This window comes from Balaenoptera borealis (genome assembly GCF_965194805.1).
Source record: "Balaenoptera borealis genome assembly, chromosome: 1".
NCBI classification, from domain to species: Eukaryota; Metazoa; Chordata; class Mammalia; order Artiodactyla; family Balaenopteridae; genus Balaenoptera; species Balaenoptera borealis.
In genome coordinates this window covers 165,376,526-165,402,334 of record NC_138860.1, presented here as the reverse complement: position 1 = coordinate 165,402,334, position 25,809 = coordinate 165,376,526, and the positions used below count along the sequence as shown (strand labels likewise).

The 25,809-nt window shown below is 43.2% G+C and overlaps 1 protein-coding gene across 3 annotated transcripts in view; it reads left to right on the top strand.

Moving 5' to 3' along the window:
* Nucleotides 1-25,809, top strand: part of LOC309614519 (protein argonaute-1) — a 31,150-nt gene that overhangs the window by 2,073 nt on the left and 3,268 nt on the right. Inside the window, exons 2-15 of one of the 3 annotated variants that reach the window (XM_082363024.1) lie at nucleotides 3,166-3,349; nucleotides 5,623-5,743; nucleotides 6,186-6,367; nucleotides 6,766-6,902; nucleotides 7,127-7,261; nucleotides 7,412-7,499; nucleotides 8,158-8,305; nucleotides 12,649-12,768; nucleotides 13,140-13,271; nucleotides 13,398-13,531; nucleotides 16,684-16,868; nucleotides 22,559-22,718; nucleotides 22,904-22,994; nucleotides 24,096-24,290. In XM_082363024.1, coding sequence (XP_082219150.1) covers nucleotides 3,166-3,349; nucleotides 5,623-5,743; nucleotides 6,186-6,367; nucleotides 6,766-6,902; nucleotides 7,127-7,261; nucleotides 7,412-7,499; nucleotides 8,158-8,305; nucleotides 12,649-12,768; nucleotides 13,140-13,271; nucleotides 13,398-13,531; nucleotides 16,684-16,868; nucleotides 22,559-22,718; nucleotides 22,904-22,994; nucleotides 24,096-24,290 — 2,012 coding nt within the window. Of the gene's footprint in view, nucleotides 1-3,165; nucleotides 3,350-5,622; nucleotides 5,744-6,185; nucleotides 6,368-6,683; nucleotides 6,903-7,126; nucleotides 7,262-7,411; nucleotides 7,500-8,157; nucleotides 8,306-12,648; nucleotides 12,769-13,139; nucleotides 13,272-13,397; nucleotides 13,532-16,683; nucleotides 16,869-22,558; nucleotides 22,719-22,903; nucleotides 22,995-24,095; nucleotides 24,291-25,809 lie in introns of those variants that run through there. The other 2 variants (XM_082363025.1, XM_082363026.1) reach the window with 2 other exon arrangements.

The following is a 25,809-nucleotide window of genomic DNA, read 5'->3' as shown; positions in this document are numbered from 1 at the left end:
GTCACAGAGGTCCAGATGGATTGCTGGGAGCTGGCACCCATACCAGACTGCTAGTGATCTATTATGATGAATTCCTAATGGTCTCTAGAGTGATGAAAAAGTTGACTTTTTTTTGGTTCATGTTACATATTTATAGCTTCTAGGGAAGGAACTAGAGCCTGGTATCTGGAGTTGGCTGTAGCCTAATGGGGCAGGCTTTACCTCATCAAAAGGTGTAGTTGAAATTCATTCTGGAAGCTGTGAGTGGAGGGATCCCATAACTGCATCCTTCCTAGGCTCAGACTATTTTCTTGGAGGTTTGAGGACACAGTACGTACACAAAGCAAGGTATTGTTGCTGGCTTCACTGGGCTTATGGCCAGGTGTGCCTTCTGTGCTCAGGTGTGTTACAAGCACACATACTGGACTGGGAGCTCCCAGAGGGTAGAGGTGGTGTCTGATTTATCTGTGGAACCAACCAATGTCTGGGCCCTGACACAAGTACGTCTTTATTTTTTGAATTGAATCACATTCCAGTGTGAACATAAATGGTTAAGCACATGTGTGGATATTTAATAATTTGTGTGTACTCAGTGTGTGGACAGATTCTTTTTGGAGCGATTGGCCTTTTACGCTTTGCTTACCGGACAGCTAACCCAGCCTTGAGTTTGTCTTTTGAGTGGGCTGTCTAGCTTATTGGGAGGTATGTGGGCCTCAGAACTGCAGGGAAGGAATCCCTGAGCCAGGCCTTTCAGCTCTGTTACTTTTCCTTCTCAGGGCTGGTTGAGGATGGGGGAGGGGGAGTGTCCTTTTCATAGCCCCTCCCTCCTTGCTTTTGTCTGCAGGGAAGGGCCCCGCCCCTTTCCCCCAAGGCCCAAGCTTTGTCCTCTGTGCTGGGGCCCTCATCTGCATCACAAAGTGGCCGTCTGTCCCTGTCTGGGTCTGAAGGGAAGTGTCTCCCTTTCTCAGACTAAAAGCTGGGGGCAGGGTGGGGTTAGGGGAGGGACTTGGTACTGCTGTAAGGCTTGCAGGGGAGTGGAGTGGGAGAGAGGTTCTCTCTTCCTCTTGCCTTCCCTAGTTTGGGTATGAAGGGGAGGGTGGGGGCTCCCTGTTTTTCCAAAGCCTCCTAGGAGTGGAGGGTGCCTAAGGCTAAGTCTGATGTGTAGTCCTGTTTCTGGGGAAGAGAAGGCTTTGAGGCTAGAGTGTCTATCCCATTCCCCATCATTTCTACCCAGCCCCTAGCTCTAGGGGATGTCTTTCTCCCAAGGCTCCTAACAATTATTCAGCCTGGGAGGCTAAGGAGGTGAATGGAATGTAAGAACTTGGGGAGGGAAAGGGTATCTCTTACCAGCTACTTCCACTAGGGTCATGTTTGTCCTGTGCCGGGTTTATAATTGTTTCTGAGCAGTGTGCAGGTGTTTGTGTGTTTGTGTGCTGTGTGTGCTTGTGTGTTCTTTGTGGTGTGTCTATGGATCTGTTTGTTAATTCATTTAGTATCTGTATATTGAACACCTATATGCCAGGCACTGGAGATTCAGCAGTGACCAAGGCAGGTACAGTCTGTATCTTTGAAGAACTCACAATCTAGGCTGGTGAGGCGTATGTGTATGAAGGTACACTGTCCAGGTCTAAGTATGTGTTTGGATGTGTATGTCTGTCTATGGCTTGTGTATAATTTCTGTTCAGCTCTTTCTGGGGTATGTGGTCAGGTGCTAGTAGTTAAGCTTTCACTTCCCCAGGTTAGCTGAATCCTGAAGACCTTTTCTCCCCAGGCTGGGCCGCCATTCCCGTCTGTTTCCCTGTCTGTGGAGTAGGGTAGGCTTGACAGGTGGTTAGAAGGAGACACAGCAGCTTAGCTCTGGAAAGCATGCCCCTCCCTTGAATGGTTCTGACCTCTTCCTGACCCCCCAGCTGAGGATATGCCCCATCCCCCCAGCCTCGCCAACTGTGAAAGCAGATCTCTGGTAATGGGAGGTTCTGGGCTGTTTTGTCCCTCTTTCCTCCCACCTGGGCTGGTCCTCTGCTGGCAAAGACAATAGTGGATGCTGACAGAGGGTTTTCTTAGTCAATTTCCTCTTTTCTTCCCTTTCCCCTCAAGCTAGAAAATAAAACCAGGGGCAGCAATCAGGCTGGTGGCAATGGAGGAGAAAGTAGTGGGAGTTGACCCTGCCCTAGCCCTTTCCCAAGGGCTGCCTCTGTCTTCAACCCCTTCTGCTAGTGTCTGGGCCCTCTGTGTAGAAGGAGCTGTGGGCCTGGAAAGAATCTTGTATTCTTCTTCCCAGAACCAGTAATCTCGTCTTCTCCAGCATGCTAATGTCTGCCCCTCCTTCCCAAGTCCTCTACTCTAGTTTACTCTTGCCTCAGTCTCCTACATTTAGCCTGTCTTCATTCCCTAGCTTTTTCTTCTTTTGAACTTCTTCTTCATTGTCTCCCCACTTGCAGCCTTGCTTCTTGCCCAGGCTCTCAACTATTTTGTCTCAGCCCCTAACTCCAGCCTTTCCTCCTTCCCAGTTTAAGCATTTTTGGGCTGTGACCTCCAGTTCCAGCCTCTTCACCAGCTCCGTGTTTCAGCCTCTCTCCTTTCCTTAGTCTCCAAAATCTATCCTTTTAGCCTTTTCTCCTTTTCTGCTCCATCCTCAGCCATTCGGTTGCCTTAATCTTTTCTCAGACACTGCTCTCTTCCTTGCGCGCCCTCCCCCCATCCCCCCACCCCAGCACTTGGCCTTCTTTAGGTCTTCCTCCTGTCTGCAGTGCAGAGAAGCATTAAGATGATACTATTTTGTGTTCAGGATGGTGATGAGTGAAGTGAGCATCTGGCTGACAGATAACAGGGCTTTCTTGGTCTGCTAGATACCTGATGGAGTCTTCATCTAGTAGAGGGAAGAAAGAGTTTTGTTACTAGAGCCAGATTTAGCCCGTCTGCTTAACATGTAATAGGAAGTTATTACATACTCATTTGATGAATTTAAGATAGACAACAAGGGTAATTTTCCTAACTTGGAAAGAGTTTTTAAAAAATGAGCCTGGGTTGTTGCAGCCAGTGGAAGCCCTCAGTTGGGTTGGGTAGGCAGGAAAGAGGCTTTTCCTACACTTTGCTGCTCCTGTTTTAGGAGGCCTTGTGCCTTCTCTGATCAGAGTGGTAAGGAGATTACCAGACTCTGCCCTCACCAGCCTCTCTGTCTTGTAGCTGCAGGCGCCTACCTGCCCCCCCTGCAGCAGGTGTTCCAGGCACCTCGCCGGCCTGGCATTGGCACCGTGGGGAAACCGATCAAGCTCCTGGCCAACTACTTTGAAGTGGACATCCCTAAGATTGACGTCTACCACTACGAGGTGGATATCAAGCCGGATAAGTGTCCTCGCAGAGTCAACCGGTAAGTAATGCACGTTTAAGCCACTAAGTCCAGTAGTCCTTATTTTCCTGAGTCTCACAGCCTTAAAAGAGAATCCAGAGGGGTAAAAGAAAAACTAGCAGAGGATGATATCACCAAATTCAAGAAAGTTCTTGAGGAAGAGGTTCTAAGTCAGGTAAATGTTGAAAAATATCACTGGATTTGGCTATTAGGAGACAATTGGTACCTTTTGCCACAGTAGTTTCAGTAGAGGAGTTGGGCTAGTAAATCTAACAGTGAGTTAAGGAATAAATGGAAGGTAATGTTGTAGGGATAGTGAGAACAGATAGCTTTTTTCTAGATAGCTTGATAGTGAAGCATGGGGAGAGAGGGAATATGTTGGCTAGAGAAGATTATAAGGGGTCAAGTATAGTGCCTACTGCATTTCATTATTTGTTGAAATGAATAAATGAAATGTTTTTAAGAATGAGACATGGGTATGTTTATAAACCGAGAAGGAACTAGTGCAGGAGAGGTTAAAGATACAAGACAGAGAGGAGAGGAATGAGTGGGGGGATGTCCTTGCTGAGGCAGGAGGACATATATATATATATGCACAATGTAAAAAAAAATTTTAATATTACAGGAAGAATAGCAATGAAAAATGTCTCGTATTACCTTGGCCTCCTGTCTCCTAGTCCCTTTCCCCAGATGCATTCATTATTACCATTCTTGAGTACACTTCCAGATATTTTTCTATACATATGCAAGCATATATGTTTATAGAACATTTTTAAAGCACACAGAATACAGAATCTTATGTACACTGCTCTGCACCTTGTTTTTTTCCACTGAACAATATAATTTGGAAAGTAATACATACCAGTACCTACATATCTGTCTCATTCTTTTGCATAGCTTCATAGATATTCCATTGAATGGATATATTGTAACCTATTTAATGAATCTATTCAGGAACACTTAGGTTGAGTCTAAACTTTTGCTACAAAAATGAAACTGTGTAGAATATTAATATAGATACATTTTTGCACGCAAATACACGTGTATCTGTAGGATAAGTTCCTAGGCTGGAATTGCTGGCATAATACATTTAAAATTTTTGAGATGTTGCCAGTGTTTTTTAAGGTAAGTTGTACCAATTTATACTCCCATGAGTAAGGTAGCCCCCCATATCTGCACCCATTCAGTATATTGGATTTTTTAATTGTTGGCATTCTGATAAGTAGAGAATTATATCTTGGTCTAATTTTAAATTGTATTTCTCTACTGAGTGAAGTTGAACATATTTTCAGATGTTTAAAAATTATATATGGAAGGGATATTTCAAGTGTGAGAGGAAAGAAAGAGGAAAAGAGGCAAGTGTATATAAATGTATTTGTTTATATGTCTGGGAACTTGAGGGTGGCCTTACCTTCTATGTTCTACTCTTGTCAAAATTATTAAAGATGTTTTTTGATCTGAGGTAGGAATGGATTCTGTTGTTAGAGGGGTAGTGGAGAAGGTTTGACACAATCTGTGAGGATGGAAGTGATCAGAGATATGAAAAAGATTGCTGGGCAGCACTGAGGCCTAATTGGCATTAAAACCATATGTTTACAGTTGCTTCCAATGTATAGTTTGAGTCTTTTTATCCAATAGTATTCAAGAGCTTTGGTTTAGAAAGCGAAGAGTTCAGATAGCTGGATGGACTGGGATTTTGAAGGCTAGTTGGATACTCTGGAATCTAAGTAGCAGAGGACAGGAAGTGAAATCAAGAAAGAGACGATAATGGAGAGAAAACAGGGTGGTAGAACTAAGGACTTCGGAGAGCTGGAAGAGATGAGGTTCGTCTTCCACACTTTATTCCTATTCCAATTCAGGTCTCTTCCCCATCTACCTTTCTTGATTATCAGCTTGGGAATTGGAGCAGCCTAGATTTTGTTCCTAATTCTGGACAGACCCTGAGATTAAGCCCTTCTCCCCTCAGCCTCCCCCTCTGCTCAGAAGGCACTCACAACCACTCTTTTAGGTCCTTCGGAGCCTTGGTGATCCGAGGACCAAAAATATCACCTGGGAGCGTGTTAGAAACGTAGAATTTCAGACTTTGCTCTAAATCTGCTGAATCAGAACCTGCATTTTAGATCTCTCGGTGATTCATATGAATGTTGAAGCTTGAGAAGCACTGCTATAGAGTAGAGATTAGTAGCTGGTAGGACAGAATATAGTAGATGGGACATTGCCTGGACTTTAAATTACTTCCAAGAGCTTGAAGTGGTAGTCTTTCAGCTTCCACTGGCCTTTCCCATTCCCCACAGGGAAGTGGTGGAATACATGGTCCAGCATTTCAAGCCTCAGATCTTTGGTGATCGCAAGCCCGTGTATGATGGAAAGAAGAACATTTACACTGTCACAGCACTGCCCATTGGCAATGAACGGGTAAGGTTGGGAGTCACGTTGGACCTGTGTCAGGGGTCTGGGGAGGGACAGAACTCAACTAAGCCTGTTTGGAGTCTGGCAGTCCAGAGATCCCTTTCATCTTTTGTGCTGAGAAAGTGTGTTTTAGGGTGAGGGATGGGTAGGTGCTGATGTTTATTTAGCCTCCTGTATGTCTGTCCCTGTCCAAACAGACTGAGATTAGACTTAAAATAGACCTAAGGGACTTCCTACTAAGTGTGGTTGAGAGGGACAGATACACTGAGCCAAGGTGGCTGGAGACTAAGGGGCTGGATTTACTCTGAAGTTTTCATTGTGAGTCCCTATCAGCTTAAGAAGCAGATTCTTGGGTAATCTATGGGGTGAAGGATAATAGGGGCAAGGCAAGGAATATTGGACTGTGGGACAGCATCAGCAATCTTTCACCCCTTTCTCTTTCCTGAAGGTTGACTTCGAGGTGACAATCCCTGGGGAAGGGAAGGATCGAATCTTCAAGGTCTCCATCAAGTGGCTAGCCATTGTGAGCTGGCGCATGCTGCATGAGGCCTTGGTTAGTGGCCAGATCCCCGTTCCCCTGGAGTCTGTGCAAGCCCTGGATGTGGCCATGAGGCACCTGGCATCCATGAGGTACTGGGTGTAGTTAGTATCTGGGCTACAAGTGGTGGCAGAAGTGCTGTGGGAGGAGGAGGGGAATGAGCATATATTAAGGTCCCTCCGTGTGCCTTTCAAATAAAAAATTCTTTGAAGCCCTACCATATACCAGGCAAGTGTGCATATACATTTAGATGGTTTAAAACTTTGGCCCTGTCCCTTTTAGATATCTTTGGACCTCACCCCATCTGTCCCTGCAGGGCAGTAAAAGGGGAGAGACTTGCACAAGGTCAGTCACACAACTAGTAAAGGATCAGAGCTGGAATTAAAGCCCTGGTGTCCTGCCTTCCAGGCCAGGGCTCCTCCGTGCCCAGGATGCCTCACAGGGTGGGGGCCTGTGCCCGAGGGACCAGTTCTCTGCCTGTCCCTGCCAGGTACACCCCTGTGGGCCGCTCCTTCTTCTCACCGCCTGAGGGCTACTACCACCCGCTGGGGGGTGGGCGCGAGGTCTGGTTCGGCTTTCACCAGTCTGTGCGCCCTGCCATGTGGAAGATGATGCTCAACATTGATGGTGAGTGGGGAGAGCTATGGAGCCAGGGGCACCCTGAGTCCAGTGACCACACTCCCAGCCTCATCCCTCCCAGCTCTGTAACCACACTCCTAGTCTAATCCCTACAGCCCTGGGACCCCTCCCCCATCCCAATACCCTATAAAGAAGAGGGTGTAAAGAGCAGTGCTTCCATTTATTCTGGAAGACAGAACCTGAGCTGAGCTGTACCTACCATGTCCCCACAGTCTCAGCCACTGCCTTCTACAAGGCGCAGCCAGTGATTGAGTTCATGTGTGAGGTGCTGGACATCAGGAACATAGATGAGCAGCCCAAGCCCCTCACGGACTCTCAGCGTGTGCGCTTCACCAAGGAGATCAAGGGTGAGGACCCAACCAGGCGGGGAGGGGAATCAGTGCTACTTTCTCTTTAGTCCTAAAAGGAAATCCCCTTGGGATATATTCAGGGGAGAGGCCAAGCCTGGGCACATGAGCAACCTTTTCGAACCCTGACAAGCAGTGTGTGTATCCCAGGCCTGAAGGTGGAAGTGACCCACTGTGGACAGATGAAGAGGAAATACCGCGTGTGTAATGTTACCCGCCGCCCTGCCAGCCATCAGACGTAAGTTGACAAGGCTGCTAAGCCATACTGTTGGTGGAAGAGGGCCAGTATTTCAACATACTCTGTTCACTTTCTCTGCACCCACACCTGGCCCTGAGGATGAGCCCTGTTTTTGAAGATAAGCTGTGGGAATTTGGCATCCCTCCCCTAACCTTCCCAGATCCATTGATACTCTCCCTACCATTTTTACCTTCTTGGTCTCCACCTTTCCTTCTTGGGCGTTTACTAGAGAGCAGGTGTCTTTCTCTGGCTTCTTTCTCAGTTCTATAAATGTTAGAATCTCTCTCAACTTATTCTTCCTCCTGAAAAAGAAAGTTGAGATCCTGGGCTAGACCCTTGGGAAAGTTGTCACTGATTCCATCTATCTTCTTCACCTCAGACTGTGCTGGACTATGAGTGCCTACTGTGTGTCAGGCTTCATGTACAACACTAGAAATACAGATGAGTCAGATATGATCTGACCATTGTGGAACTTGCCTTTCAAATCTTTGGCTTCACTCTTGGAGCCCTGTATTTCCTCTGCTTTCCCATGAGTGGTGGGAGTGCTCAAAGAGGTTGGATAGGGATGAAGTCAAGTCTGGCGCTTCCCATGGTTGTAGGTCTAGAAAGGTATTACTGAATGCTGGGCTATGACACCTCTTTCCCTTCCCCCAAACAGGTTTCCCTTGCAGCTGGAGAGTGGACAGACTGTGGAGTGCACAGTGGCACAGTATTTCAAGCAGAAATATAACCTTCAGCTCAAGTATCCCCACCTGCCCTGCCTGCAAGTTGGCCAGGAACAAAAGCATACCTACCTGCCCCTAGAGGTGAGACTGCCAAGTAATGGCCTGGCTGGGGAACAGGCATGGTACCTGCACACTGATCATCAGAGGTCTGTTCTTCCATTTGTAGTCTCTCATCATTTTTAGGTTTGGAAAATTGATGTTCTGAGAGGTCATTCTGTGAAATGTAGGCCTCATTCTTTTTTTTTTTTTTAATACATGTATCCACTTATTTATTTATTTATTTATGGTTGTGTTGGGTCTTCGTTTCTGTGCGAGGGCCTTCTCTAGTTGCGGCAAGTGGGGGCCACTCCTCATCGCGGTGCACGGGCCTCTCACTATCGCGGCCTCTCTTGTTGCGGAGCACAGGCTCCAGATGCGCAGGCTCAGTAATTGTGGCCCACGGGCCTAGTCACTCCGCGGCATGTGGGATCTTCCCAGACCAGGGCTCGAACCCGTGTCCCCTGCATTGGCAGGCAGACTCTCAACCACTACGCCACCAGGGAAGCCCCAGGCCTCATTCTTAACTGCTGAGTTCTTTACTTATCCCGCATCCTGCTCTCGTATTCTTTCAGGACTGCCAGGCAGAGGCGAAAGCTGTATTTACTGTTTAATAAGTAATTAGTTCATTCAGGACAGAGATTTCAGATACCTCCACTCATGTCCTCTTAATTTGTCTTTCCCTGTCTGGAGCTGGGGGTCTAAATGACCTAAAGATACAAGTATACTTTATTTTACAGAAAATGGACATGAACGTTACCTGTAACGTAAATCCTATATCCCCAGTGATCAATGTGTTCCTTTTTTTAAAAAAATTAATGAATTTATTTATGTTTGGCTGCATTGGGTCTTCGTTGCCGTGTGCGGGCTTTCTCTAGTTGTGGCGAGCGGGGGCTACTCTTCGTTGCGGTGCGCGGGCTTCTCATTGTGGTGGCTTCTCTTCCTGAGGAGCACAGGCTCTAGGTGCGCGGGCTCAGTAGTTGTGGCTCAAGGGCTCAGTAGTGGCTCAAGGGCTCTAGAGCGCAGGCTCAGTAGTTGTGGCGCATGGGCTTAGTTGCTCCGCGGCATGTGGGATCTTCCCAGACCAGGGATCGAACCCGTGTCCCCTGCATTGGCAGGCATCGGATTCTTAACCACTGCGCCACGAGGGAAACCCAATGTGTTCCTTTTGAAAAAGTTTTTGCTCCAAGATTTGTCATATTTTTATGCTTCAGCAGACCTTTGAAATTCTGCAATTAAAGAATAGTAATGCTCTGATGTCATTTGCATTAAGTCATAGAATGCAAATGGAGAACCACTGGGCTGTATTTGGTTTTCTATACACTAGCCAAAATGTCTAATGAGAAACTATCTCTGACTGCTTCATTGTCTAGTCCAGTGCTGCTCAAAGTGTGGTCAGTGGACCAAGAGCATAGGTATTACCTGAGAGCTTGTTTGAAATGCAGAATCTCAGGTTCCACCTAGACCTACTGAATCAGTATCTCTTTTAGCAGAATCTAAAGAGGATTCATATGAACATTTAAGTTGGAAAAGCACTAGCCTAGATTACCATCTTACTCTGTTCTAGCAGCAGGAGTCAGATAGCTGGGACCAAAACTTAAGCCTTCTGTGAGCTTTTGGGATTTCAGAACTAACCAGAGGAAATTAGGCTGAAGGGAGAAGAGATCCCAAAGCGCAAGAACTCTGACTTAGTAATAGCTGCTGATGCACAGAAAGTGGGATGAAGACAATATGTTCTCTGAGATGTAAACAGAAGTCTTTAACGGCAATTACAGCTAAGTAGATAGGCTTTGGGTAATATCTACTGCAAGCTGAGATTTGTTAGCAAATTGACATTACTTCTGTTTAAACAATAGTTTCCAAGGTGAATAACTTATGTATTTTGATTTTAGTGTTGCTTGTTTATTTAACAAATATTTATTGAACTTCTACTATGAGTCATACACTCTTAGGTGTGGGGAAAGCAGAGATTAACAAGACAGATAAGGTCCCTGCTGTCATGGAGTTTATAATCTAGAAGGGGGAGATAGATAGTAAATTGATAAATAAGATAGTTTCAGTTGGTGGTAAGTGCTATAAGAATAATAAAACAGGTTAAGGGGATAGTCATAAGGGTGGAGCGGGTTGGAGATTCACTTTAGTTATTGTGGTCAGGGAAGGCTTCTTTTTTTTTTTTTCTTTTTGGCCACACTGACGGCATGTGGAACTTCCCCAACCAGGAATCGAACCTGTGCGAGTGTGGAATCTTAACCACTGGACCACCAGGGAAGGCTTCTTTTAGGAGACATTAGAGCTGAGTCCCAAATTATGAGATAGAACCAACCTCTTACAACCTGAAGGAAGAACCTTCCAGGCAAGAGTTTAATAGCGAGTACAAAGACTCTAAAGCAGCAGGGAGCTTGGATCTTCTTAGAGAGACAGAAGGCTTAGTGGCTGGTATGTAGTGTATGAGGGGAGAAGTAGTAGGAGATGATTTTGGAGAGAGGTACAGGGTCAAATCACATAGGCTATTGTAGGTGATAGTTTTTTTTTAGAATTGCTTTATTGAGATATAATTCACATTCCATAAAATTCACCCTCTTAAAATATACAATTCAGTGGGTTTTAGTTAATTCACAGAGTTGCACAACCATTACTGTTGTCTGATTCTAAAACATTTTCATCGCCCCCAGAAGAAAGCCCATACCCATTAACAGTCACTTACCATTCCCTCTGCCCTCCTCACCAGCCCCTACTAACCACTGATCTACTTCTGTCTCTGTGGATTTGCCTATTCTGGACATTTCATATAAATGGAATTATATAATATATGGCCTTTTTTTAAGTGGCCTATTTCACTTAACGTAATGTCTTCAGGGTTCATCTATATTGTAGCATACGTCAGAATTCCCTTCCTTTTTAAGGCTGAATAATATTTCCATGTATGTATATACCGCATTTTGTTTATCTATTCATTCATTGATGGACACTTGGGTTGCTTTCACCTTCTAGCTATTATGAATAATGCTGCTATGAATATAGGCTTACAAATATTTGTTCTAGTCCCTGCTTTCATTTCTTTTGAGTACATACCCAGAAGTGGAATTACTGGATCATATGGTAATTCTGTGTTTAATTTTTTGAGGAATCACTATACTGTTTTCCACAGCATCTGTACCATTTTACATTCCCACCAGCAATGCACAAGGGGTCCAATTTCTCTACATCCCTGCTTTAGTCTTTTTCCCAGAGTTGATTCTGTAGTTGAAATTATCCGTAAAGAGTTCTACAACTTTAAGTTACCTTCAAGAGAGCAACCTCACAAATTTTAACAATTCTGGATTTTCATTAAGGGAATTGACTAATTCTTTGAGGTACAGAGTTTAAGGGCAGGTGACCTTGTCCTGGTTTTCCCTACCATTGTTCAGCATGAACTCTGGAAATTAGTCAGAGAAGCAGTACTTAGTTTATTGGCCCTATGGGAACAAGTTTTACATTTCATTTCATCTAAATCCTCACAACAGCTTCAAGAGACAGCTAGTGCTTTTTCCGGTGGCTAAAATTAAAGAAGCAGAGTCTTAGAGTGGTTAAGAGTCCTGCCCAAGGTAGCATCTTCTAGAATTGGCAAAGCTGGACTTCAAACTCAAGTGTTCTTGAATTCTCTCTACTTTGCCAAAAGGCTTCCTGTTCACTGCTTCCTGAATATAGTATATTGGGCAGTGGAAGTCTTATATATCACTAGAAAGTCTTTTCTGATCTCCATTGTGTTCTCTGGGGCCCAATACAGAGGAACCATGTGGCAGGATGTTCCTCACACCAACAGAGCACACTGGCAGTCAACAGACAGTGATTTCTATAGTCCAAGGGCTCAGTGATCATCTGTAGGCTCGGGCTCAAGAGTTAAGAGTCACTGCTAGTTCTCCTGATGTGTTGCAGTGTGGAACGACTGACTGCCTGCTACCATTGGAGAGCTGTCAACTACCTAGGCATCCAGTTTGTGTGTATTGTGTTTTTTAGTATTCAGAAGAGCTCTAGACTGGGTCCTTTGGTAAATAATAATTTATGCTACAACTTACTGAGTGTTTACTATGTTCAGAACTGTACTTGGTTCTTTAAGTTCTTTATTTAATTTAGTCTCCAGACAGTCCTAGGAGATTGTTACTGTTCTCTCTATTTAGTATATGAGCCCTGAGCCCAGATCTGCCTCTGGATCCTAAGCTCTTAATCACAAAGTGGCTGTATTACCTTTTGTATTGCACGTGGATATTTTCTAACTTACCTGTCTATGAACAAGGAATTTTCTAGTCCGTTTCCCAGGACTGACAGCCAAGTCCTCTTCCCTTACTATGGGGCTCCGGGTATAGGGTGGACTATACTCAAGCCAGCGGTACCTATTCTTGTTTCCTTAGGTCTGTAACATTGTGGCTGGGCAGCGCTGCATTAAGAAGCTGACTGACAACCAGACTTCAACCATGATAAAGGCTACAGCTAGATCGGCCCCAGACAGACAAGAGGAGATCAGCCGCCTGGTCAGTGAGGATGCAGAGAAACGTATGCTTGGTTGCTCAGTCATGGGAGTCCCTGGTAGCATAGATGCCTTTCTGCCCTGGCAGGACCCTTAGGAAAACAATAGTCTGGATTTGTTACCTGGGACTCCATAGGACTGCTCTTGCTTCTTGACCCTGTAGCTACTTTGTTTCCTATCTCTTTTTCTCTCCTGTATTACTTCCCTATGTTATCCATTCCCACTTACTTCATTTTCCACTTCCCCCCAACCCCCTTTTTAGGGCTATTTCTTGCCAGCCTCAGCTGTTCTTCAGGACTTTCTGCTTGGGACCTGGAGGGTGAGCAGTATTGCCAAGCTACTGCTCTCCTGAGATCGCCTTCTTCTGTCTTACAGATGAAGAATGCCAGCTACAACCTAGATCCCTACATCCAGGAATTTGGGATCAAGGTGAAGGATGACATGACGGAGGTGACAGGGCGAGTGCTGCCGGCGCCCATCTTGCAGTACGGCGGCCGGGTGAGCAGGGTCAGGGCCAGACAACATCTCTGGGACATGTGGGGGGAGGTTGGGTTGTATAGCCAGTGGCTTTTGCTCCCCTACCCACCTGGGTCTACTGAGGCTCACCTGGACGCCCCCTTTGCCTATCCCCAGAACCGGGCCATTGCCACACCCAATCAGGGTGTCTGGGACATGCGGGGGAAACAGTTCTACAATGGGATTGAGATCAAAGTCTGGGCCATTGCCTGCTTCGCACCCCAAAAACAGTGTCGAGAAGAAGTGCTCAAGTAAGGAGGTTGGGTGTATGGATGGAAGGGTGGGAAGGACCCTAGAGCTGCCTAACTTCCTCTGCTCCCAAGGGGCCACGATTTGATCTGTAGTCTGTTCTTTCTGAGTCTTGACTCTCCCCCCGCTGTGCTGTCTGGCTCACACTTCTGCCTGCTTCTTTTCTGTCCATCTGTGGTCAGGAGTCTTGATAAGGAGCCATATCTGTGTCAGAGATGATGATTTCAGGACATGAATCTCCTAAGGGAGACCTGAATTATTTTTTTGTTACAATTATTAACATGGGTGGTAAACAGTAGTAGTGATGACTATAATGTTTGTGCCAACATTATACCTAATTTTATGTTCTCTTATTTCATCTTCACAGTGAGTAGGTGGTCGTATTTCCATTTTCAGGAGACTGAGGCTCAAAGAGGTTAAGTAACTTGTACAAGGTTTGCATTATCAAGAAAGTGTCAGATTGGGATCAAATCAGTTCAGAGGTTTCAAAGCTTATATTCCTAATTGGAAATAAAAGTTCAGCTGGTATTCTGTGCACAGAATTTGTTCAGTCGGGTCCAAGTGACCTGAATTAGGTGAACATGAATTGTAAGGGCCTCTGAGCCACCTGTGGCTGAGTGGCTGGGAGTAGATGACAGCAATGAAGAAAGTGATATAGCCAAATGGTTTAAAGGAACAGGTTAGGGGAGTAATGGTCTTGAATGAGTGAATAAGTAAGTGAAGAAGTCACCAACCCTTCCCCTGCAGTCTTCTTTTTTTAAAACAGCTTTATTGAGATATTTTTCAAATACCACAAAAGTTACCCATTTAAAGTGTACAGTTCAGTGTTCCTGCAGTCTTTTGAAGTGGTAGCTTTTTTTTTTCTCTGGATCTGGAGTAAGGTCAGTGCACTCTGGGGCTGAGAAAGAATCAGTGGAGCTGACCACTTCGGGCAGTGATGAGAATTAGTAGAGATGTGTGCCCTGGTGGGTTCAGCTGGCCTTGGGATTTTCATAAGAATTAGTTACAGCAGCCCCTGATGAATATGGAGACTCTGGCCCTCCTCCCCTCACAGATACATAACTACTTCCACACAATTATAGTTTCTCTTAAATATGTTCCTCTTGTCTCCTTTCCTGGGTTCTTGGGATTTTAGCCCCATGTAGGCCAGGCTGCTCTTAGCCTTGGCCAGGCTTTGGAGGACTGGTCCTTAACCAATATTAGAAAGGCTCTCAGCTCTGTGCCTTTGTGTCACATTGTTGGTAGCTCCACTCTTGGTGTGTTTCTCTCTCATTCCCGTGTCCTTCCCCTGTCCCATTCTTTTGAGAAGCAATTTGTTCTGGATATTTTGGGGTACAGAAACGATAAACCTAGAATCTCAGAGTTGGAAGGAGTCAGTTCATCAGACAACCCCTTCTTGCAATGATCCCTAGATTCAGGGAGTAAAAATGTGACTTGTACACCTGGGTCAGGGTACCCAGTTGCATGTATGATTCTGGGCTAAAGATTAAGATTTGAGAGTTTACGGCGGTGGCAGTGGATGAGATTGTCCAGGGAGAATGTGCGTAGTGAACAGAGGCTGAAAATAGAACCCAGAGAAACTAGAAAGGAAATAGAACAAAGTTCCTACATGTGTATGAGGGAATGGGATCCAAAGCACAGAAAAAGCCATCCTTTCCACTGAGACAAAAGGGGAAGAGATGAGGTGGAGAAATTGGTAATTGGGGAGGTATAAGGGAGTCCTAGGGTCAACCCTCAGAATTTTCTTCTGGCTAAAGAAGCCCTGTTACCTCAGCTGTATCACTTTTAGGACAGGATTTCAAGACTATCTCCATCCTAGAGTTCTCTAAACACTTTGTGGCCCCCAGCACTGGACATAATATCCCAAGTGTGATCTGGTAATAGAAAATAGGGAAAACCACTTTCCTTGAAGTAGAGACCCACTTACTGATGGAATCTGGTAACACATTGGCTTTTTTTTTTTTTTTCACATTGGCTTTTTTAATAGCTATACTGTAGTTGTATACAAAGCAGAGAAATGGAAGAAACACTGTTAGTTGTCCATCAGAGCCCTGGCTCTTATTTACATGAAATAATAGGTTATATTTTTTATTCTAATTTTTATTTGAAAAAAATTTTTTAAATAGAATACTATGGAAAACATCCATGTGTCCATCATCCAGAATATTGTCATATTTATTTTATCCTTTTTAAAAAGTAAATAAAATATTAAAGATAAATTTGACATTCCTTTATATCCTCCATTCTAGTCCCGTTCCTCCTTTCTGATGCAGTCGCTGTCATGAATTATAACCTTCCTACCCAATTTATGTATTTTATATACCTATATGTATATAAGTGATTTAAAATTTTATACAACAGTGTTGTACTGTATTAATCTTACGTTTTTTTTTTCTTTGTAACTAAATAAGTAAAAAATTTATTTCCTCACTGTATAGGCTTTTGAATCCATCTTATTGATATTTATATGCTATATAATAACATCCCCTAAACAATTGCTTTTATTCTCTATTTGTACATTGTTGCTTTTAATCTAAATGCAGGACTTTCACAAATTGAATTTCCTGCTGCTCCTTTCAGTCTGTCATTATATTTATGTGGCTCGATTTTTTTTTTTTAATCTATTGCATGTGAACCCTCTCTTCCAGCTTTGTCTTCCTTTCCTAGGGTAAAGCTCTAAAGCCAAAAGAAAGAAGCTTGTTTAATTATTTGCTCTCAGGCTTCAAAGAACCAGTAGGGGAGGAGGGAGCTCATTTTTCTCTGAGCATCTCCTGTGCTCTGATCACTGTTGGAACCTTATTTATTTTAATTTGAGCCAAGAGGCCCTCCTCTTGAGCATCTTCCTATTGCTGTAGACTTAAAACATAGGAACCAGCTGCTTGAATGGGACAACATGGGGGGACTTTGAGAATTCCCACAGGTCCCTTCTCTGGGCTCCCTCAGCTCTCTGCTTGTACCATTGAACACTTAGCAAGCTCTATCTTGTCCTATCCAACTGTAAATGTGCTTTTTACACTAGATGTGATGATGTCTCATTCATCTTAGAATCTGTCAGTGCCTGTCATAGTGCTAGACCCCTAAGATGGAGACATTTGGTTAGAGGTATTAAAGTGGGACTTACCTGCCTCCTGTCATGACCATACTTGTGCTGCAGGAACTTCACAGACCAGCTGCGGAAGATTTCCAAGGATGCAGGGATGCCCATCCAGGGCCAGCCTTGCTTCTGCAAATATGCGCAGGGGGCAGACAGCGTGGAGCCCATGTTCCGGCATCTCAAGAACACCTACTCAGGGCTGCAGCTCATTATCGTCATCCTGCCAGGGAAGACGCCAGTGTATGGTACAGTTCTGTTGGGACAGTGATTACGATGATAGGACTCTTCTCAGGGTAGCTCCCTGGAAGATCCTAGGGCCGACTCAGTGTGGATTCTTGGCTCTAGCCAGAGCTGTTCCTTAGTGTCAGTGCTCTTCTTAGAGGAGAAATATTAGCCTATATGAGCCAGTTAGTCATCTCTGGTCCTGTTTACCTGCTCACAGTCCCTCCCAGTGACATTTACTGGGGTCCTCTGTGTGCTGGTGTTTATGCCAGGCTAAGCTGAGCCGGATACAGAGATGGGTCAGTCCAGATTCCTATTCTTAGGAGTGCATTGTCTGTCAGGACATAGGGCAGCACACCCAAGCAGAATTTGTGGTGGTTCTGTTGGTGTTCCACTGCTGGGAATGATGTAGACTTTTTGAGAAGCTTTCCCTCTCTTTTCAGAATGAGAATGACTATATACATCTCTGACTCAGTGCTTTTCTCTTACTCTTTTTTTCCTCTCCACCTCTCTTCAAAGGAAGAGGTGTCTATCCTTTTATCTTACTCAACCCACGTGTGCTCTTGTTTCTATTCCATCCTTTTACCTTTGGGACCCTTGAACCCTCAAACATCTTTAGATTCCCCACGCTAGAGCACATTACCACAGTCATGCCATCTCCTTTAGCTTTTTTCTTCCTATTTTCTTGTTTTTCTTCATCAGCGTTTTTAAATGAGTTCTCTACATTTTCTACCCCCACTTCCTCACCAGCCACTTACTCCTTAGCCTTTTTCATTTATTTTACCTCTGCCATTCTCCTAAACCTCCTCTGCAGAGGGTCACCAATGACCTTTCTCCTCTTGACTTCTTGATATTTTCTCCTGTCTCTCCTTAATTGTTTTTGTCATTACCAGGAATGCCTGGCATTTTCCAGATTTCTGTACTCTGCCCTCTCTGCCTTTTCGTTCTAGTGAAATTCTCATCCATTTCAGTTGTTTCAGTCATGAACTATTGTTACTGTATGTTATATTGTATTATTAAAATCTTGATTCCACCCTTGACCTCTCTGCAGTTCCGATCTCTCCCTTTGACCTATCTCCCTTCCGCAACAGTTTATTGATCACCTACTGTGTGTGAAAAGAAACACTGCTAGATCCTGAATACATTGGTGGATAAAACAGATGTACTCTCTGCTCTTACAAAGTGTTTTGGTGAACGATCTCTTTAGTAGCTTGTCTCCTCTGTCTACCAGTAAGCCCTTCTCTTTACTTTTCTCTTCTGTGTTGGCATCACAATTGCTTCTGGGTACCTTCATCCAGACTTTGGGGACAGTCTGTCTTCTCTTTGCCTCACCTCTAATGCTCTTTTTTACAGTATTAAGATGTATTCCCTTGGGGCTTCCCTGGTGGCGCAGTGGTTGAGAATCTGCCTGCCAATGCAGGGGACACGGGTTCGAGCCCTGGTCTGGGAAGATCCCACATGCCGCGGAGCAGCTGGGCCCGTGAGCCACAATTACTGAGCATGCGCGGCTGGAGCCTGTGCTCCGCGACAAGAGAGGCCACGACAGCGAGAGGCCTGCGCACCGCGATGAAGAGTGGCCCCCGCTTGCCACAGCTAGAGAAAGCCCTAGCACAGAAACGAAGACCCAACACAGCCATAAATAAAGAAATAAAATAAATAAATAAAGCATGACACAAATTAAGCAATGTGAATACCATCAAGCTTTAAAAAAAAATGAAATAACAAATAACTACTCTTAAAATTTCTTAATTTAAAAAAAAAAAAAAAAAAAAAGATGTATTCCCTGCTCTCCACCCACTCTTCTCAATTTAGTTCTAACATTTCTTCTTAAATCTTTCTTGTATAGGTTACTGGATGAGACTTTTTGTGATTGTACTCTGAAAGAAAAAAAAAAAACCTTCATTACACCCATTCACAGAATAAAAGTTTTTTAGGGCCCTGATCTTAGTTTAACCTTTTCAGCTTCATGTACTGTTCCCTTTGCCACACATACCAGAAAGATCACTTGTTCTGGAATTAGATAGAACTGGATTTTAATCCTGGCTATGCCAGTTTACTGTCTTAGGCGAATTACCTAACCTTTCTCAGCCTCGTTAATTAATTATATAAAAGGCAGCATCTAACACAGTGCCTGTGACATAGTAGGTGCTCTAAATGCTCATTCCTTGTCTCTGCTGTCTAGTCTCTGGTTTTGCTTACATCATTTGCCTTTGCCTAGAATATCTAAATACTCTTTTTATCCCCCATCTTGCCCTTAAAATTCTCTCTATCCTTCAAGTCCTAGTTTAAATGTACTTATTCCTGGAAGCTTTCTCTTGTCATCCTACCTACAGGATTAACTCATCTCTTTTTGGATTCCTCTAGAAATTGTATCAGGCTGCTGATCAGTTACGGTCTTGCTTGATATTGTTTTGAGCATGGAGTGGATCTGATTCTGCTCTGAAACCTTCTTCCCTCTGCACATATATACCCAAGGTAGAACCTTCCACTCACATGATACTCAATACTTATAGAAGTTGGTTGACCTCCAATCCATGTCTCTCTCGGGCCATAAATTAATGTCCCTTGTGATTGATAAAGTGGAGTGTCTTTTTATATTTCTTTTGGCTGTTTCACTTGCCTCTTTGGAGAAGTGCCTGCTCAAGTCTTTTCCTTTTTTATTGGCTTCACTACCTTTTTCTTAATGATTTATCGGATGCTTTTTAGGAAAACTGCCTTGAATAATTATCCATGTTTCTGGTTTCCTCCATAAAGGGAGAATCCAGTGTTTCTGGCCTGCATGTGGAGTATAGTGCGGCATGCTTGGAGAAGTCAGTGCTTACTCAGAAAATTTTCCCTTCCCTGGGCTCAGTCATGTTATACCTCTCTCCAGTCTCATACCTTGATTAGGACCTTGGGTTTCTTCCACTTACATGCTGTTCTTTGATTATATTGAATACCACTTAGGTAATGGGGGCATTGCCTAGGAATTAAGCCTGCAGATAAGAGGAACAGTCAGATTCTTTTAAAGATCCTTCATCCTCCTTCCTGGTAGGCCAAGTGATGGTCAAAGCAAGGTCCACATGCATTGTGATTGCCCTGAGAGTATAAAAGGATAGTGTCACATTTGTCCAGTTCTAATCTGGTACCATACCTCATCCTGTCCTTAGTATTTTTAACTCCTTCCTCCACTAAACTGGTAAAATTTTTTTAATGTAAACTTTTTATTGAAGTACAGTATACATATAGAGATCTTTTGTGCTCAGTCAATTAATTCTCACAAAATGTCATAGCAAGGTAACCAGTACCTAGTTCTGATAGTAGAACATTATCACAATCCCAGGCTACCAATCACTACAACTCCCCATCAGTGTTAACCACTATTATTTTGGCTTCTAACACCATAGATTAGTTTTGACTGTCTTTGAACTTTATATAAATGGAGTCATATACCATGTACCTTTTTTTGTGTCTGGCTTCTTTCACTCAACATTATGTTTGTAAGATTTATCCATGTTTGTTTAGTTGTAGTTTGCTACAATTTTTCCATTATATGATAATACAATTTACATGTATTTATTTATACATTCTACTGTTAATGGACATATTTGGGTTGGTTCCAGTTTTTACTATTATAAATAATGCTTCAGTGAACATTCTTGTACATGTCCTTTGAACATATGTGCCCATTTCTATTGGGTGTGTAACTAGGAGGGATTTTAAGTGTCCAAATGTATACTTCCAACAGCAGCAAATGAGAGTTGTAGTTATTTATATCCTTACCAAACTTGGTATTGTCGCTTTCATTTTAGCCATTCTTATGGGTGTTTAGTGATACTGCATTTTGCTTTAATTTGAATTCTCTGGTGATTGATAAAGTTGAGTATCTTTTTATATTTTTATTGGCTGTTTCACGAGCCTCTTTTGAGAAGTGGCTGCTCAAGTCTTTTCCTTTTGTTACTGGCTTCACAACCTTTCTCTTATTGATTTATAGATGTTCTTTATAATTCCTTTATTTAAATTTATATATATTATACATATCTGTGGCTTGCCTTTTTACTTTCTTAATGGGTTCTTTTGTTGAACAGAAATTTAAAATTTTAATGTAGTCCTATTTATCAATATTTTTCCTTTATGGCTAGTACTTTCTGAGTCCTGTTTAGGAAGTCCCAAGGTTATGAAGATACTAGTCTGTGTTTTCTTTTAAATGTTTTTTTTTTTAACCTTTCACATTTAGAACTAGCCTGTGTTCGCCAGAAACTGTTGCTTTCTCTGTCCCTTGGCAGTGGTTCCTCTTTTGGTGCAAAGCCTAGAATCTCAGCCTCCTGCCCACACCTCGAATCAGCAAATGTACCCAGGGCAAAAGCAGCTGCAGCAGATGGCTCACCTCTGTGAGATTCTCTCCCTCTCTGCAGTGTTAACTCTTCCAGTTCTTGTTGTCTTAGCACTTCTCTGCTGCCTACAAAAAGATGATTTCTGTATTTTATTTGGCTTTTCTGAATGTCATGTGCAGAGACACTGGTTTGCCTCTAACTTTATCTCTTGGAAGTAGAAATGATCCCTTTAGCTTTTTAAAACATTCTCAAATCTCTCCCATTGAAAACATATCATACCGTTCATTGATCCTACATCTCCTCCTTGGTACTTTGTATTACCAAAACCAGTTTTTGCCTCTATACATTAATTTTTGCCTCACTATCACAAAATTCTGGTCCTCATTTTACCAATCTCTTAGCAGCATTTGACTTAGTTGAACACTTGCTCCTTCTTGAAACTCTTTCTTCCCTGGCATTCATGATATAATACTGTCTTGATCTTTCTCTTGGTTCTCTGAAGTTTTGTCCTTTGCAGACTCATCATCTTCCTGTTCTGCAAGTATTGTGAGTTCAAAGATACAGGTCTAAGCCCTCTTCTCCTTTCACTCTGTTCTCTTCCTTGGTGATCTCAAGGTCATGTTTTCAATTACTGCCTGTGCCTAAATATCTCATAAATTTACATCTCCATTTCAGACTACTCCTGAACTTCCAACTACTATACTCAGTTGCCTGATGGATATCCTCACTGGGATGACCAAAAAACACTTCAAACTCAAAATGTCTCAAAAAGAACTTATGATCTATCTGTTCTATTATAAAAATCTAGAAACTCAGAGGTTATCCATAAAAATTATTTTCCCTTACGTATATAGTCTCTTGAATCTGTTTCTTTCCATCTTGACAGCTGCCTTCTTAAGCTACCCTCATTTCTTCCCTAGATCGGTCTAATGACCACATTCTTTCTCTCACACTGTGGTTCCTTTATTCTCCTTTGTAGTTACTTTGGCCTTTCAGTTTCTCAAATGTATGTTGCTTTCTCCTATCAGAGTACATTTTTGCACGCTCTTCCCTCTGCCTGGAATGCTCTTTCCCATATTCCCTCTCCCTTCTAAGTTCTCTTCTACCTTTAGATTTCAGTTCACTCATTACTTACTCAAGAATCCTTTCCTGACAATGTTATTACCCCCACGTTATATGCTGTCATAGCTCCATGAAGTTTTCTGTTGTAGCATTTATCATTGTTATACTTTTCATGATTTTTAAAATTAGTCACTGGATAGTAAGCACTATAAGAGTAGGGACCCTGTGTGTTTCTGGTCATCATTGTGTTCCCTAGCACCTCATATACTTCCTGGCATCTAGGAGGCATTCAGTAAATATTTGTTGAATGCACTAATCAGTTCTCTCCCTGCTCATAGCTGAAGTGAAACGTGTTGGAGATACACTCTTGGGAATGGCTACACAGTGTGTGCAAGTGAAGAATGTGGTCAAGACCTCGCCTCAGACTCTGTCCAACCTTTGCCTGAAGATCAATGTCAAACTTGGTGGCATTAACAACATCCTAGTTCCACACCAACGGTATGAACTCTATTGCCCACTTGCCCTTGTCAAGCAAGGTACCATACTGGTGATTGATGAAACGATAGGACCCTATCCAGGCCAAGTGAATCACACACAAGGGAGAGAGGACCAAAGTGGGTGCTAGATGGTGCCAGGAAGAGAAGACCCAACTCCTCACCATTTGTTTTCTCTTCCTTGTTTAGCTCTGCTGTCTTTCAACAACCAGTGATATTCCTGGGAGCAGATGTTACACACCCCCCAGCGGGGGATGGGAAAAAACCTTCTATCACAGCAGTGAGTGATACCTTCCAACTTCCTCATAAGGTTCTTCTCTTAGCTCTGAGCCCCCAAGACTACACATGATTTCCTTCCCTCAGCTCTGGTGCTTGACCCTTCACAAGATCTTTTTATTTCAGCTGATCATCCCCATTAACCACTCCCTTGGTTTCTTAATAAAACTAACTCTGCATGGCATTTTCTTTTCAGAGAGAGAGCAGTGAGAGTGTAGGCTGTGGCCAGAGACTTGGCCCTGTCTCCATCACTTTTGTTCTGTGTTCGAGTTTCCCTCTCTCTCTCTGTGCCCACTTTTGGAATATGGGAACAAACATACCTCTTCTCTGAAATCCCTTTTAAGGGAGTTACTTAGTTGCTGCGATTGTCCTTTACTCTTCCCCATCCCTACCCCTGATCCACCTAGTAGATTAGATAGCTCTCCAATCCCTCTCCTGACATCTTTGCTCCCTGTCTCATAGGGGCTTCTGAATTGGCTAAAGGGACCAGGCCTTCTTTCCCACTTCTCTTTCTTCAACTCTCAAGTTTCTCTAGGCAGAATGGGCCTATCTCAGTAAATGTGGGGAACCCTAGACTATGCTTATCTTTAATTTCCTTGTGGCCATCCATCCTAGTAGGCTTTGGCTATTGTTCCCTTAGAAAATGATGTTATTCCCACCACCCACAAGAACACTCTTCACTATGGTTCCTAGCGTAGATTAGCACTTGAATTGAAAAAAAGATAAACTTGTTTTTGAATGAGGTCACTCTTTGAGCTAGTAGTGCCAAACCTTCACATGCCCCTCTGCAAGGAGTAGGGAAATCGAACTTATCAAGTACCTACTGTGGGTTAGGCCCTGTGCAAGATGACTTATATGTGCTACAACAGCACTGAAACTAGGTGGTATTCTTATCTCCATTTCAGAGGAGGAACAAGAAGATCATGTGGGTTAAGTAACTTCCACATGTGTGATAGAACAGAGATTGAACCAGGGCTTATTGAATCCAAAAAACCTCATTCAGTTGCATAGTTGTTTTGCTAAGAGGTCTTTCCCCAAACCCAGAACCTAACAGTGTTGGGAGGGTGGAGGTTCTGGGAGCTGATCCTGCCTCTTTGGTTATCAGGTGGTAGGCAGTATGGATGCCCACCCCAGCCGTTACTGTGCTACTGTGCGGGTGCAGCGACCACGGCAGGAGATCATTGAAGACTTATCCTACATGGTACGTGAGCTGCTCATCCAGTTCTACAAGTCCACCCGCTTCAAGCCTACCCGCATCATCTTCTACCGAGATGGGGTTCCTGAAGGCCAGCTCCCCCAGGTAGGGCCCACAATAGGTCAAGAAAACCTTCACATTGAGGCCAGGGGGCCTGATGGTAGCAGAGAGTACTGCTGTCTTTTCTGAGCTATTGACACTGGGAGGTGCTACTACCTAGGGAGGTTTGCTAAATGGAGTAGTCTTGGAAGCAGAGATCACAACTGAGAGATGGCCTGTACAATCACTGATAGACCTTTCTTCTTGTAATAAAAGACCCTCAGTGCCTATTTACTAGTTGGTCCGTGTTGAAGACTGATTCTTTAGACCAGTGGTTCTCAAACTTTAGCATCCATCAAAATCTTTTGGAGGGCTTATTAAAGTAGTTTGCAGAGCTCTACCCTTAGAATTTCTGCTTTAGTTAGTCTAGGATGGGGCCCTAAAATTTGTAGTTCTGACAGGTTCTTAGGTGATGCTGCTGGTCTGGAGACCACACTTTGAGAATCACTGCTATTGACCTTCACGATGTTCCTCCTATTCCTTCTCCCTGCTAAGCCTTCATATTCTGTTGTTTAGATTAGTGTACTGAACTGGTCTCCTTGACTACCATTTAATACATAGTAATATAACTACCATTTATTGGGTACCTCTTATGTGCCGTAAACTGAGCTAAGCACTTTGTATGTATTCTATTTAATGCTTACAATAACCCTATGAAATAATTATTATTCCACTTGATAGATGATGAAACTGAGGCTTGAAAATGTTAAATGATTTCTTCAGTGTCATCCAGGCTAATAAGTGGTAGAGCTGGGATTCAAACAAGTTGGTTAGATTCCAAAGTTCATGCTCTTAACCATTATGCTCAATTTCCTCCAAGTCGTACAGTGTTTCCTAAAATACCAGATGCATTTATCATAATATGTCTGTTTAGAGATGTCTAGTGACCTCACATAGCCTGAGGTTAAAATTCAAACTGCTTAATAAGCAAAGCAGTCAGCAGTTATTAAGCCACTACTAGGTTTTTTATGTTTTTACTTAATTATTTGTTTTAGTCTTCACAACAGTTTTGTGAGGCTGATCTTATTAGTAACTTTAGTCAATGTGGAGAAAATGAGACTTAAAGGGGTTAAGTAACTTGCAAGGTAATAAAATTAGATAAAGCTTGGGTTTAAACCTAGTTCTAATTGATTCTAAATTGTATTTACTTTTTTTTTTAATTGTATTTACTTTTTTACAGTTTTATACAGTTTTTACTCCCTATACCTGACATCCAAGGCCACAAGGCAACTACTGACTATGGTTTTTCACCTGTGGCTTCTTTAGCTAGTCCATTTTTGTATAATACTGCTTTTTTTCAGGACTGAATTTATCTACTCCCTCTACACCCATTTCTGAACTATGTGTCTAGTCTTCTATGGTGGTCCCAATCCTGTCTGCTCTTAGAGCTCATGGGTAACTTCCATTTTCCTTCTGATCCTAAATTCAGCCTTACTTTGGGCATTGTGATTTCTCTCTGAACCTTGGTTCTGTGTCTTGATGTTAGGTCTAATTATACATAGGAACCAGATGAGTGCTCTCTGCT